Source organism: Antrostomus carolinensis, unplaced genomic scaffold (genome assembly GCF_000700745.2).
Source record: "Antrostomus carolinensis isolate BGI_N321 unplaced genomic scaffold, ASM70074v2 scaffold27637, whole genome shotgun sequence".
Lineage (NCBI taxonomy): Eukaryota > Metazoa > Chordata > Aves > Caprimulgiformes > Caprimulgidae > Antrostomus > Antrostomus carolinensis.
In genome coordinates, this window is record NW_010327045.1 from 17,697 (window position 1) to 31,209 (window position 13,513).

Consider the following 13,513-nt stretch of genomic DNA (forward strand, 5'->3'; position numbering starts at 1 on the left):
GTGTGATCAGCCAACAGGGTCCCAAGGGATAAAGCAACTATAATTCAGTCTTACTTAGGCCAGAAGGAATTTGCTGGCTACGCAGGCAGCTCTGCCCCACAGAACCTTTTTAGCATGACCCAGTTCAATAGGGTGCTTTGTGATACACCCAGCTTAAAGCATATCCTAATAATTTTGTTCACCAAGGGATGTGCATAAATGCCTTTCTGGATCAGCCTAGGAGAAGAAAAAGCGCTGATGGGAACAGGATGTCTATTCTTTTTTCCTCTTTGCAATCCTGCCACATCTTCTACAGCAAAATAAGCAGCACTTGACAAGAATGAAGACAACAATGGCTGTGCAGGTGAACAAGAATGCCAGAACATCCAGGCAGTGGTACTGGTACCAGGTGAGATGGTGAGCAGCTGGTCTCAAGTGTTTTGCTCCTTTGTGACGCATGACAAATTCAATCCAGAAGACAGCTCTATCCAGAGGCTTAACTGGCTGGTCGTGGTGTATCTTGGATAACTTCAGAGCATTTTCCTTATAGCTGGAGAAAAAAGAAGAAACCAAGGAGGTTTGTCACTGATTCCTGAAACAACCCATTCAGTACCTGGCATTTCTCTTGAGGAAGGCAGACAGTCCTGCTTTTGCTTTCATCAACATTATTTAAATGTATTTGCAACTGGCCCAGTTTACTCCTATCTGCATAAAACTGGGTTATGAACAGTAATAGAGAAAGCCAATCTTTTGCAAAGAAAAGTTACTCAAAATTATTCCAGCTATTAATTTAAAGAAAGCAACATGGGAACATTTTCAGCATTTTCTGTGCTGGTATAATACAGTGTGCTGGTTTTGGCTGGGATAAGAGTTAATTTTCTTCACAGTAGCTGGTATGGGGCTGTGCTTTGGGTTTGTGCTGGGAACAGCGTTGATAATGCAGAGATGTTTTAGTTGCTGCTGAGCAGAGCTTACACAGAGTCAGGGCCTTTTCTGCTTCTCACACCACCCCACCAGTGAGCAGGCTGGGGGTGCAGAAGAGGTTGGGAAGGGACACAGCTGGGACAGCTGGTCCCCAAAGGGAGATCCCATTCCATATGACATCATGCTCAGCAATAAAACTTAGGGGGAGGTTGGGAGGGGGCCCACGTGCACCGGATTTCATCTGGGTCTTTGGGTGCCTGCTCGTCATCCAGATTATTATAGATCACCTCCACCACAGCTGGTTCCCTCAGATACTGGATACCTCCATCAGCATTGGTCCACTTGCTTCAGGAATTTGCAGGTTGTTACTTGAAGGGATACCTGGCCTTCACATTTGACAGAAGTCACTACCACAGACTGAAGACTCCTGCCTTTTTTCCAATCCCTTTGTCAATGGCCTTATCCTTAGCAAGGGATCCCAGCTGCCAGGCTTCCTTATACTCTTAATTCCTGACTGACAGGTACAGTAACTTAAGGATATTGGTAACTCAAGGGTAGGAGAAAGAATTCTTGTGGCTACAGACAGAGTAGACATAATACAACTAGAATTGTCACCCAGAGCCTCCAGAGGATTTATACTAGCAGAGAACAAGGAAGAGAGAGAGCGAGCAGAAAACTCTCAGGAGCTGCTCTGGGCTTTCTAAAGAGCTGTTTTTCTCAAAGGGATCATACAATGTAGTATAAGGAAAATCAGATTACTGATCTCTCCTTTCTGAGAAATGCTGATTTTAAGAAATGAAGGATGGTCTTCATCTGAAACCCAAACTCCAGCTGCTCAGTATTTTTGGTTCCAGGAAGAGCCAGCAGAATTTCTCACATCAGCAGCCCAAGACTTTCCATAACCTCGTCCAACGGTAAGGCAAGAACAAAACTCACGTGGAATTGTTAATGACGGTGTTCAGTGCATCCACTAGGTCCTGTGTCTTCAGTGTGCTGAAATCCAGCGCAACTGCAGCTCCCTTTGCGCTCATGTGAACAATATTGTCGTGCTGGTCAGCAAACATGGGAATCCCAACCATTGGGATCCCATGGTAGATAGCTTCATAGATCCCATTGGTCCCACCATGAGTAATAAAGGCCTTCGTCAAGGGATGGCCTGGAACAGGGAAGGAGAGGCACGTGTAACAGCAGCAGCTGTGCAGACTGTGGTCACCGAGACGTGAGCACTACAAACTACCCAGGCAAATGCACTGCTAGAGGAGGGAACAGCCTGACCTCTGGATCAGCATGGGAGTTTGCACGCTTAGCTTTCACACATTCACCTTTATTTTAATGCAATGTGTGAATTGGCATGTTCCTCCAGACTACCTCAGAGTTACTTCAGCTCTTCTGTTGTTGTTCAGTTCTATTTTTTTACATGGCATGAGGTTCACAACAGCCCCCTGCTGCAGCCTTGCTTAGGTCTAAAGCCTTTTGCTTTAGAGATCCATCTTTATAGCTAAGCTCAAGTTGCTGCCTTCTTGAGCCACTGCTCCCTATTCCCTTCACAGCCTGGCTGTATCTTCCATGGTTCTTGTACAGCCACTCACCTTAAAGTGAAAAGCAGGCTAGGAAATTAAGGCTCCAAGAGCAAACCTCTGCTGCTTAAGCTGCAAAACTAATAGCAGCCACCACAAGTGTTACGTGGTTCTTTTGCCCAAGTAAGCAATTTTAATCAAAAGCCAAAGTATGGCGCAATGCATCCCAGATAGAATCAGTCTCACCAAGCAGGTCATTTTGGGGTATCCAGTCATAAATCCTGGTGTTGGAGCCCAGGGTTTCTGGTTTTTTTCCTTTGTACCGCCAGAGGACCTTGAACAAAGGAAGAATAAGATAAACTTAACGCATGTGATGTGCCCTTCTGTATTACTGCAAGTAAGGTAGGGCTTTATCTCAAACCCACGTACCTTTTCCCCATAATTAAAATAGCTTTGGCTCCAGTTTAGCTCTTTGAGTGGGTATTAGGTACTTATTGTAAAAATTGCATAGAGTGATTTTTGTATTTTGGTCTGTGGACACACCTCCACATAATTTGGTTCAGAGAAGGGGAGAAATGCCAGAACTTGCCGTGAGGTGACTCAGCAGTCTGCCTCTGCAGAGCCCAGCTTCCTGGCTGTGGCACATTCAGCAGAGATGCAGATATAAGCCAGGACAGTCCAAACATGGAAGGCTCGCTGAAGGCAACAGGAGTGACAAAGAACAAGGCAAGTTGTTTTAGACTCAAAAGGAAATTCACCTTTTGTGGAAGCTGGCTGAGGGCTCTGGCAATCATATTACTTTTTTCATCAGTTAGGTTGTGGATCATCGATCCAAGAGAGAATACCACAATGCCGTGTTCACCAGAGCTCTGAACAAATTCTTCCATTTCCTAGGAGAGGCAGAAAACGTACTAAGAGTAATTCTGCACTGTAGGTTCCACAGATTTCTGTTAACAGAGAGGATAATCTTTTTAGTTTATCGAGGAGATGATCATAGTGTATGAGCATCTCTGCTGACAGAAGGGCATTACAAAGATAGACCTGGCCCTGTGCAAAACAGATAGTTTCTCCCCAAGAAGAAGCAGGACAAGTTAGAACAAGTGTCAGAAGCTTTGTCTTTTTGAAAGCAAGTCAGGGAGTTTCAGGACATGCCTCTTGCAAGCAGCGGGAATCAATAGAATGGTTTGGGGTTGGAAGGAACATTTGAAGGCCATCTAGTCCAACCCCCTGCAGTAAGCAGGGACATCTTCAACTAGTTCAGGTTGCTCAGAGCCCCATCCAGCCTCCCCTTGAATGTTTCCAGGGATGGGACTTCTACCACCTCTCTGGGCAACCTGCTCCAGTGTTTCACCACCCTCATTGTAATAGATCCTGGCACTGGCATGGGAGGGCCCCACGCTGTGACACCCTCCCTAGCATAGTTAGTCATGGTTCTGGATTTTCCTGGAACAAGTACTTTGCATTTCATAGCTCTGCAGGAAGGGGGACAGTAATTAAAGCTGACAGGGGTTTTTCAGCATCCTGATCAGGGATTCATCGCGTTGCTGCTGTCAGTTAGTCAGCCAGTTCTCTATTTTTTGTAATACAGTATTGTACTGCCGTTCTACAAAGCAGACCAATAGGTCTTCCTGTTCCTTTTTTTTTTAGTTAGTGTCATGTGGAGTGGAGCAATAGCATCCAAAAGAGAATGGTTACCCATTTACCCTAACTGAACCTCTGCTACAGGGGGGTGGGAAGAAAGAAACTTTTAGTAGCCGACTTGCACTGAAAATGCCTTACCTCCTCTAAGGTTCCTACAGGAGTGATAGTCTAGACCAGAGCTTGTCATGTTGCCATGATCAGTATCTGAGAGTTTCAAATTCCACCTGAATATTGCCAGTTACAGCAGAGCACAGGCTGGAGATGCTGAGTATTTTATTCCCTTTAAGATGTCTTAAACTAAGCAACAATACCAAAAGAGTTTATCACCCAACTCTTTCTGCAAGTGTTGACTCCATTTTGTCTAAACAGTTTGTCCCGTCACAGTGCCTTTTTGCATCAGGTATTTCAGTGTTACCATGGGCTGCAAGTCTGTATCTTAGAATTAAATCTTACACTTAACTACTCTGAGGTAGCACCTATTTTTTTCTAAAACAAACGCTGTATTTCCTCCTACTGACCTCAGCTATCCTCTTTTAAGACAGCAGGCTGTAAATGCAGCCCTCAGCTTGCACAAGTATGGACAGATTGCTAAATAGCTGGGTGCTCCCCACTGGCAGCAGAGCATCTTCTTTAAGAATTGGCTTTCTCCGGACATGGCTTGCACAGTTGATCAGGGAGAGAAACAGGTTTTTGTTCTGCTGGGCAAACAACTGACAAACAGCAGAACAAAGTTGGGATACCTTTGGTAACGACTTTGCAGGCTGGCAATGAAGTCCTCCAACGAACTCAAAGTTGGGCAGGAAAGGGCGCGGAAATTCAAAATCCCAGTATGTTCTGATTAACCATATCTCTGCTTTCCCCATCGTCTCACACAGGGTCGTGGGCCTTCCTATGGACAAGGTACGAGGATTTTACAACACGCACAGGAGCATTCTTGTTTGCTGTAGATTGCAAAATAGGAGCCTTACCTTTGTCTTTTGGCACTCCCACTCAGCCGTATTGGCACTCCCAATCAAATCACACATGAAAACATGGACAAATCCAGACCAGTTCCTTGCCCTGTCCTGTATTCAGCCTTAGCAGGTTGCCACAAATAAGGCAATATGATCTTTAAAAGGATTTTGAACCTTCAGGATTAATTTAGAGCAGTACAAGAGTAAGTGGGAAACATTTAGTTTCTGTGATACAGAAGTGCAATTCTTGTACCACTGAAAGACTTTGTTATCTGTGCTTGTAATAAAAAAGCACTTTAGGGATGAGAACAATCACAGAAAATTTAGTTCCAAATAAAAAATAAATTAATTGCAAAGTGATGACCACCAGACAGGGAAGAGGAAAGTTTTTAAACAAAGTTCTGTGACATTTTTCAAATGGTGACTCAGTCAGTGGCTGCACAGACTACAATAAAAGACAGGTGCAATCATCCCTAGTTCTCTTGAGGACTGGGTCAGCTCCTTCTGACACATACTGGGAAAATTTGGCCGAATCCGTAGATGCTTTGAATGTCATTTTATGCAAAATCCACTGTCTCTAGAAATCCATCTGCAGAAAAAAAATCTAATGAGTAAAAGTGTTTTATAGCGTCCCATTTGGAAAAATATATATATTCTCAGGTACATGTTGCAAGTTGTCTTTGCAGTATTTTCCCCACAAAGTGGAACTGGGGTGTAAAGTGGTTAGAAGTGTTGGTAAATGATTGTCCAAAGCCAGCCTAATGCAAGCAGGAACAAAGCAAAATAACAGCAAGATAAAAATTATCTGTAGGGCATCTTCTTTCTACTACTCAATCAGTGTTACAATTTCCACTGGTAATTTAGTTTTATTTTATTTTAAGTAAGGAGCAATGAGTCAGTTACAGAGTTACTGGAGTGAAAATTAAGCCTGCATTACAAGTAGAGTGATATAAAGGTGTAATTAAGTCTTAAAGTCTTATGTGATGTTTAAAAACAAAACAAAACAAAAAAACAAAACAAAAAAAACCAAGGAAAAGGGACTAGTTTGCAGAGCACAGAGGCGTTCTTGGGAAACGCAGAAAGAGATTGGAGGGCAACAGAATAGATGCCCTTGTGCTTGCTGTTCACTTGTTATCTGCCTGAACATGGATATTCTGTACAAGATTCAAAGTCCATGGAACTAAAAGGTCTCTCTAATAGGCTTTGGATCAAGCCAGAGTTGTAGTAGGTTGGAACAAAAATTTGAGGTAGGTATGTACATAGTTTAAGGAGAGTATTTCAAACTCTGAATGGGGGATGAAAGGGAAATGTGACAGTTCTTGGCATTTGTTATTGGAGAATATGAAATCATGCTTAGCATACTGTACTACACAGGGCTGCAAGATGATACCTCCAGAAGATGCATGCAGTGTGAATGAAGGGTGCATTTTTGCTCTGCAGTTGTCCAGAGACAGCCAGTGTTCCTAGTTACAACATCCCTATGTTGTCAGTGGAGCCATCTCCAGTGCCTTACACTTAGCTAAGGAATTATTTTGCCCTCCAGCCTATATCTACTATCATCTTAGCTGTAGAAGTGCCTTTCATCAAGACGAAGAGGCAACAACTGTCCTCTGAAAGCACTAAGATAGGTATACTGCTCACTGCAAGAGCTCACCAGCTGTTTCATCATTGACAAAACTTAGAACTATGTGCTCTAAAGATCCTCCAGAGGAATTAGAGCAAAACTGCACTGCTGTCTGTTAGACTAGACAGACCTAAAAGGGAAAGCACAGCCTCCAATCTGACCAAAACAGGATTAGCATCTCTGCTGGCCATTGAGAAAGAGTATTTTTGAGACAACAGCATTGAGCTCCCAAAACATTCAAGAGGCACAACCTATGCAAGAGAAGAAACCGCTCAACAGCTGCCTTACCTAAGACATTACTGTAGTACCCATCCCATTCATCTCGCCAAAACTTCAAGAAAAACAAATCTGTGTAAAAGTAAAAGACGAAGTTCTGTAGTCTTTCCATGAAGGACATGTGGTCTGTCAGCCCCTTTGTGCTAGCAGGCACATAAGAAGGTGGAGACGGGAGCCCACCACACAGACGCTCTACCACATTCCCATCAGAGAAGCGGAAACTGTAGACAAAAGGGATTTCTAGGATTTCTGCTACAAGCTCCCCACCTACAGACAGGGGGTCGGCAATCAGAACATCAAACTTGGCCTGCTGCAGCTTTGCTATCAGCTGAGGGTTCATCACCACGGTGTCACAGATCTGCTTTGTCATATTGGTAAAGACCTCCAGGTCCTCTTTCATCTTCCACATGATCTCCCAGGGGGAGAGATTAGAGATCTCATTCATCCAGAAATTAAGGAAGTTATCCAGGATATCATCCAGCATCTTCTGGGTAAAGGGGACTTGCAGGACCTCAAAGGTGAAGGGCGAGGAAGTGTCTTGATAGTCGATGAGCAGATTGCTTGAAGGCACCAGCACAGTCACTTCATGACCCCGGAGAACGAGCTCTTCCAGCAGCACTTTCACATTGATCCAGTGACTTGCATCAGTGGGCCAGACCACCACCTTCCCACAAAAGCCAGAGCTCCAGCAGCATGCATAGGCCCAGAGCAGCCAGGGGAATCTTGGCCCCATCATCTCAGCAGTCCATGTACAACTCTGGTCTAACTGAACTGGAAGCAGTTCACTGCTCCAGTGTCTAGACACTTTAGACCCAGTCAATAAAAGTGAGATCCACTTGGTGCCAAGGTTGGCAAGGTTGCATATCAGGACATAAAACAACACTCACGGGAGGACTGGGCAAGCAGAAAATCCCGTTCTGGAGTCTTCTGCAGAGCCACAGCTGATCTCCAAATGACAACATCTCGTTTCTGCTCACCACGAATTGGATTTTGCAGCATGTGAGGACCAGAAGCCCTTTCCCTGTGTTGTGGCTTACTCTTGGTAGGCAGCTGAGCACCACAGAGCCTCTCACTCCCCCGCAGTAGGAGGGCAAAAGGAAGGGCAAAAGTTAGAAAACTTATGAGTGGAGATAGAGACAGCTTAATAAGCAAACCCCAAAAATAAACCCAAGAAAAACAAGTAATGCAAACAGAACAATTGCTCACCCCAGCCAAACAATGCCCAGCCAGTCCCTGAACAACAGTAGCTCTGGATAACTTCCCCGCCCCCTCCCAAGGTTTCATTGCTGAACACAACATCACATGGTCTGGGACATCCCTTTGGTCAGTCAGGGTCAGCTGTCCCGGCTGTGTCCCCTCCCAACTTTTTGTGCACCCCCAGCCCGCTTGCTGGGAGGAGCAGTGTGAAAAGTAGAAGCAGCCTTGATTCTCCGTAAGCTCTGCTCAGCAATAACTAAAGCATCCCTGTGTTATCAACACTTCTTTCATCACAAATCCAAAGCACAGCCCCATGCCAGCTACTATGAAGAAAATTAACTCTATCTCAGCCAAAACCAGTATACCCTCATCCCAGATCTTCAAGGTGAAGATACACATCCCTCTACCACCTCAGGCTAGGGAAAGCACATCAGCAGCCCATGGTAATTTTCAACAGCTAGAAGATGAACCCCATCTTATCACTTGACTACATCTTAGATTGGCTTCTTCGAACCAACCTACTTGTAAAGCTGGTTACAGTTTTTATCTCCTTATTTACTAGGTGCGAAACATCCTGCAGCGATTCACAACTAGCCCACAGGGTGCTCTAGTTCTGTCCTCTCTATAACCAGATGCTGTGGACACACAGCACTGCTGCTGGAAGGACACAGTCCTGGTAGAGATGACTCCAGCATCAGGCCACCCCAGGAGAGAAACAGAAGGAGGTGAGGAGCACAGGTTTTGCTCACCTTGCTGCTTCTGTGCCTTCTCTTGGGAAGATGCTACAAACTGGCATCAGTGTATCTGTATCATGCAGTCCAGGACAGATACTGCCAAGAAAAGAGACCTGACTTCTCTTGACTGTATCCTGCAGATGAAGTGGAGATGCTTGGTGCTACTGATGTGTTCAGGGAAAGGAAGAGGCTGCTGCTCTCTCCTGAGCAGAAGGCAAATGAGGCTCAGACTGAGTCTAAACAGGGCCTGAGCACTCCAGGAGCTCAGCACCACCACATGAACTCCCCTCACTAGAATGTCAGTGGAGTAAGCACTCTTTCATTATGCTTCAACCTCATCACTTGAAAAAGCCTTTAGGTAGCTCTAGGAAAGCAGCTAGAATAATAAGAACCCTGAAGAAGGTTTTCCAAGGAGAAAGAGAAGGTGCATGCATACAGTGCAGGAGCTGGGACATTGCCCCATTTCTGTGAGATGATTGCCCCTTCCTTTCACACCCCCATCAGAACTGGGTACACTCCAGATCAAAGCATATCAGAGTCAGGGTAGAGAACAGCTAAGCTCACACAGCTAACAAACCAGGTATTGCACGTGGAGCTTTAGCTGCTAAACCCCACACTTAACAATAAAAAAGACAACCACAGGATCCAAGCAGCTCTGAGGCTTACAGAACAGGAGATCAGCAAACCCATGTTTCTGCCAGCACAAGATTTTCTAGTTTCTATCAGACATGATAAGCAGCGCAAGTAAACACGCAGCTAGGTGCTCTGATAGTGGGATATCTTAACAGCTTGGCTCTCTTGGCAGAATTACACCCTACTAGTGAAATATAAATCAAAACACTTAGAGCCTCATATTGAAATAATAGCCATTTCCTCTGCCCACCAACAATGCATGGATGTTTGCCCTGTTCCCTTTCAAGGATTACAATCATCACTTAGAGCAAAAATGTGAAAATAATTATGCAACCACTATTTTAAAAAGAATAAATAAATACAACTATCTTCTAATATTCCTTTTAAACACTTTCAGAAAAGCAAAGAACCCTGTCTCTGCTGAGGGCCTTTTATCACTGCAAACTGGGGCTCAGCTGCTCTCCCAAGCCTTTAAAAGACCAGAGGAGGCCATTATCTCCCATTTTGAGATTGCCTAGGAAGCAAGGAGGGTGCTAGGGGGAAAAAAGTAGTACTGTTGTATAGCTTTCCAAAACCATTTTTTATTTCTACTTCAAAAGGTTTAATTTAGTACTAGTGTTCTGTGGGTATATAGTATTATTTTGCTGTTCTTAGTGTTTGTCATGATCTGTCTATGAATATGACTGATGAGCTCTCTTTCAAGTGGCTTTAGCACCGTTTTACCTTTCCTAGAAGTACCTGGATGGACTCAGCTGTACTAGCGCAACAGGCCAGGATTAACAGCTCGTATTTGTACTTGCCTGGACTGTTTGAATTGACACAGGAATTTTGGAAGAAGGAGAGTGAGTTGAGGTCTGTCTTGCACCTAATTTGTGCCTTAATGTCTTAGCTCTGAGCATTTACTCTTGCGTGTACAGCAGATGTAATTTCTAGAAGTAAGAGCAGCCTTACCTAAAACATCACTGTAGTATTGATCCCAGCTTCCCCAGAGAAGGTAATGATATGCGATATCGTGCACAGTGTAGGTCAAAATGTTTTTTAGTCTTTCCAGGAAGGACATCCTATCTGTTAGGAAGCTTAGGGTGGCTGGTACGTAGGAAGGAGGTGCTGGGAGTGTCCCACAAAGCCGCTCCACCGTGTTGCCTATGGAGAACCGGATGGTGTACACGAAGGGGATACCCAGCTTCTCAGCAATCAGCTCCCCGCTGGGTGACAGTGGGTCTGCCAAGAGGACATCAAAAGTGGATGCTCTCAGTCTCTCCATCAGTGCCTCATTCTTCAGGACTTCATCACAAATTATTTTGGTTACGTTCTGCAGCTTGTACATCAGCTGAGCTATCTCGTAAAGACTTTCCCAGACAGGTAGCACTCTCTCTTTGTAAACCCAAAAATAGAAAGCTTCTTCCAGTAGGGCAGCCATCTCCTTTTTGGTGATCGGCACCTCAACCACCTCAAACTGGAAGGGTGAGGGCTTTGTGGAGTCAAGGATGAGGAAGCACGAAGGCAGCAGCACGGTCACCTCGTGGCCCCGGACCACAAGCTCCTGGAGTATGTATTCCATGTTCAGCCAGTGGCTGTTGTCAGCTGGCCAGACCAACACCTTTCCCCCGTGCCCCCAGCCCAACACAGCCAGCAGCCACAGCACGGGCCCCTCCTTCCCAGCCATAGCCCAGCAGTGGCCCGGTGGCCCGCAGCCTGGCTTCAATAGCAGCTGAAGGGCTGGGCATGTGTGCCACTTCCTTCCTGCTCTGAGGGCGGGTGGGGAGCCAGGGCAGCCGGCCTGAAATCCTGCCCTGCGTGATGACACCTGCTCCTGGGGAGCAACGCAACAGGGGCCAGCTGGCACCATCTAGTGGGACGTGGCTTGCTGAAGCTGGAAGATAGGCTTCCTGTGGGACAGCTGTCAGCCCTGGGGGTGCTCCAGCAGCAGGGATTGTGTCCTTTTGGTTATCCTGCCCCCCTGCCTGTCTAACTACTGATACCTGTTTGGTGGAAGAGGTGACTTTTTCATTCTTCTAGCTCTCTGAAGCATAGCTGGGTATGCAGCAAAGATGTTCACCCATGGGGTGGACACCCTTTTGCTTTATAAAGCCACTGAGCATCCACTTACGGTGCACTCAAGGCAGTGATCCAAGGCTGCAGCTAAAAAGCTGTTTCTCTGAGTGGAGTGAACTGCACGGCAAGTGACTTCAGGCTGGGAGTAAGGCTGTCCTCACACGAACTTGCCTCTTCCAGAGCACGCATCGCAGGAGGCCAGAGCGGGTAGGTGATGGTGTGGGCTGTGCCTGCCCCTAGGTGCCAATTATGCACTATAAGTTGAACCAGAAAATTTGTTAAACAGTTTTATTTATGATCACCCTTCTGATGTGCAATTAAGAAATAATGTAAGTCGTCTTCACCGTGCTAAAAATCATCATTACTGGGCTTCTGCCCAGCTCTGTTACGCAATGTTTTCCTGATGTTGTTGTGCAAGGCTTTTGCCATGGCTTCCGTGCTGTCTAGAGCACCCTTTCCCGGATGAAAATGAGGGTGATGGAAGCAGCTGGGCTGTGAGAATCCAAGCTGAGATGCCTCATCTGCTGTGCACGTGACAAGTTTGGCGTACTTGCGGAGTCCAGCAGCAGGCAGGGCTTTGCAGGCAAATGAACCCTGAGAGATTTGCAAGTGCTCTTTTTCATGAGCTCATTGAGAGGTTAGTAAAAATGGTGTGTTGCTCACAGGTGATTAATACTTCAATAAACATATTTTTCTACATATTCACTCAAAACAGTCCAGAATAAAAGCCTGCAGAGGAAGACTCATTGCTTTCACTGTTTGCTTGTGGGTGGAGGGCATGTTTTACATAAGGCTTGTTTTGTGCAGAAAGGATTGGTTTTATATGCCCAGTGATGTAAGTGAAGTCTCCATTACAAAGTCACAGTGCATTTCAGCATTACTACTGAGGGTGGCAGGGTTGGCTTGTAATTCACCAGCTCCCCCCTCCTTGTTAGGACACTCTGGACGAGGAAAACAGCTCTGCCCTGGGTGCTTTCTGTGCAAGTAATCATTGGAGGGGCAAAGATGAAAGCTGAGCTCCCCTGCTGAGGGCCCTATATGGTGTGGAAGCTTTTTCAACCTCCACATCAGAAATAATTACGGCAAAAGTCAAATCCATCAGTTGGGGTGACCACTGATCCCTGTCTCAATGCAATGGCATAGCAGCCCAGCACCCTGACAGGGGAGTAGGTGCAAGTGATGGACCCTGGTGGCTCATTGCCTTTTTCACGTAGGGACATCATGACAAACTTCTTGCTGACCTCTCTCAGACCTTGATTTTGTGACCCTGCCAGGTTCCTAGCTCTGCAGGTCATAAGGTGGGAGGCTGTGTAATAAGAAATTAAGTATCAGAAGACTTACCTAAGACCTTGCTGTAGTAGATATCCCATTCTCCCCAGTAGCTCTGGAAAACATAGTCTTGCAGGTGGTAAGACATGATGTTTTTTATTCTCTCACCAAAGGACATGCAGTCGGTGAGCTCGGACAGGGCTGCAGGCGCATAGGATGGTGGGGCGGGGATCTTGCCGCAGTGCCTCTCCACAGTGGAGGCTGGGGAGAAGCGCAGCGAGTAGATGAAGGGGACAGACAGCTTGAGAGCCAGGAGGTCCCCACAGAGGGTCACCGGGTCTGACAGCAGCAGGTCATAGCTAGACCCCTGCAGGTGGGCCATCAGCTCTCGGTTGGTTAGCACTGCATCACACATTAGCCTGTTCATCTGGTGCCAGTTTTTGGTCAGTTTTCCCAGCTCCCTGTAAAATTGCCAGAAGGTCCAGGTGGTTGGCCTGTTATTCAGCCACAGTGCCACTACATCCTCAATCAGGTTCTCAATGGTGTCTTTCTTTAAGGGCACATTATAGACCTCAAACTTCTCTGCAGCCTCAGCCCTGGGTTCAATGAAGAGAGAAGCATTGGATACCAGGACGGTAACGTTGTGCCCACGGCGAATGAGCTCCTGTATAACTATCTTCACATTCAGCCAGTGGCTGGCTTCCGTTGGCC

The 13,513-nt window shown here is 46.0% G+C and overlaps 1 protein-coding gene across 1 annotated transcript in view; it reads right to left on the reverse strand.

Moving 5' to 3' along the window:
- Positions 1 to 217: 217 nt before the first annotated feature.
- LOC104527943 (UDP-glucuronosyltransferase 2A2) overlaps positions 218 to 13,513 on the reverse strand; it is a 13,406-nt gene continuing 110 nt past the window's right edge. Inside the window, 6 exon segments of the mRNA XM_010171793.1 lie at positions 218 to 529; positions 1,840 to 2,059; positions 2,667 to 2,754; positions 3,179 to 3,310; positions 4,802 to 4,950; positions 12,875 to 13,513. The exon segment at positions 12,875 to 13,513 is cut by the window's right edge and continues 1 nt beyond it. Coding sequence (XP_010170095.1) covers positions 253 to 529; positions 1,840 to 2,059; positions 2,667 to 2,754; positions 3,179 to 3,310; positions 4,802 to 4,950; positions 12,875 to 13,513 — 1,505 coding nt within the window. The 3' untranslated portion in view covers positions 218 to 252.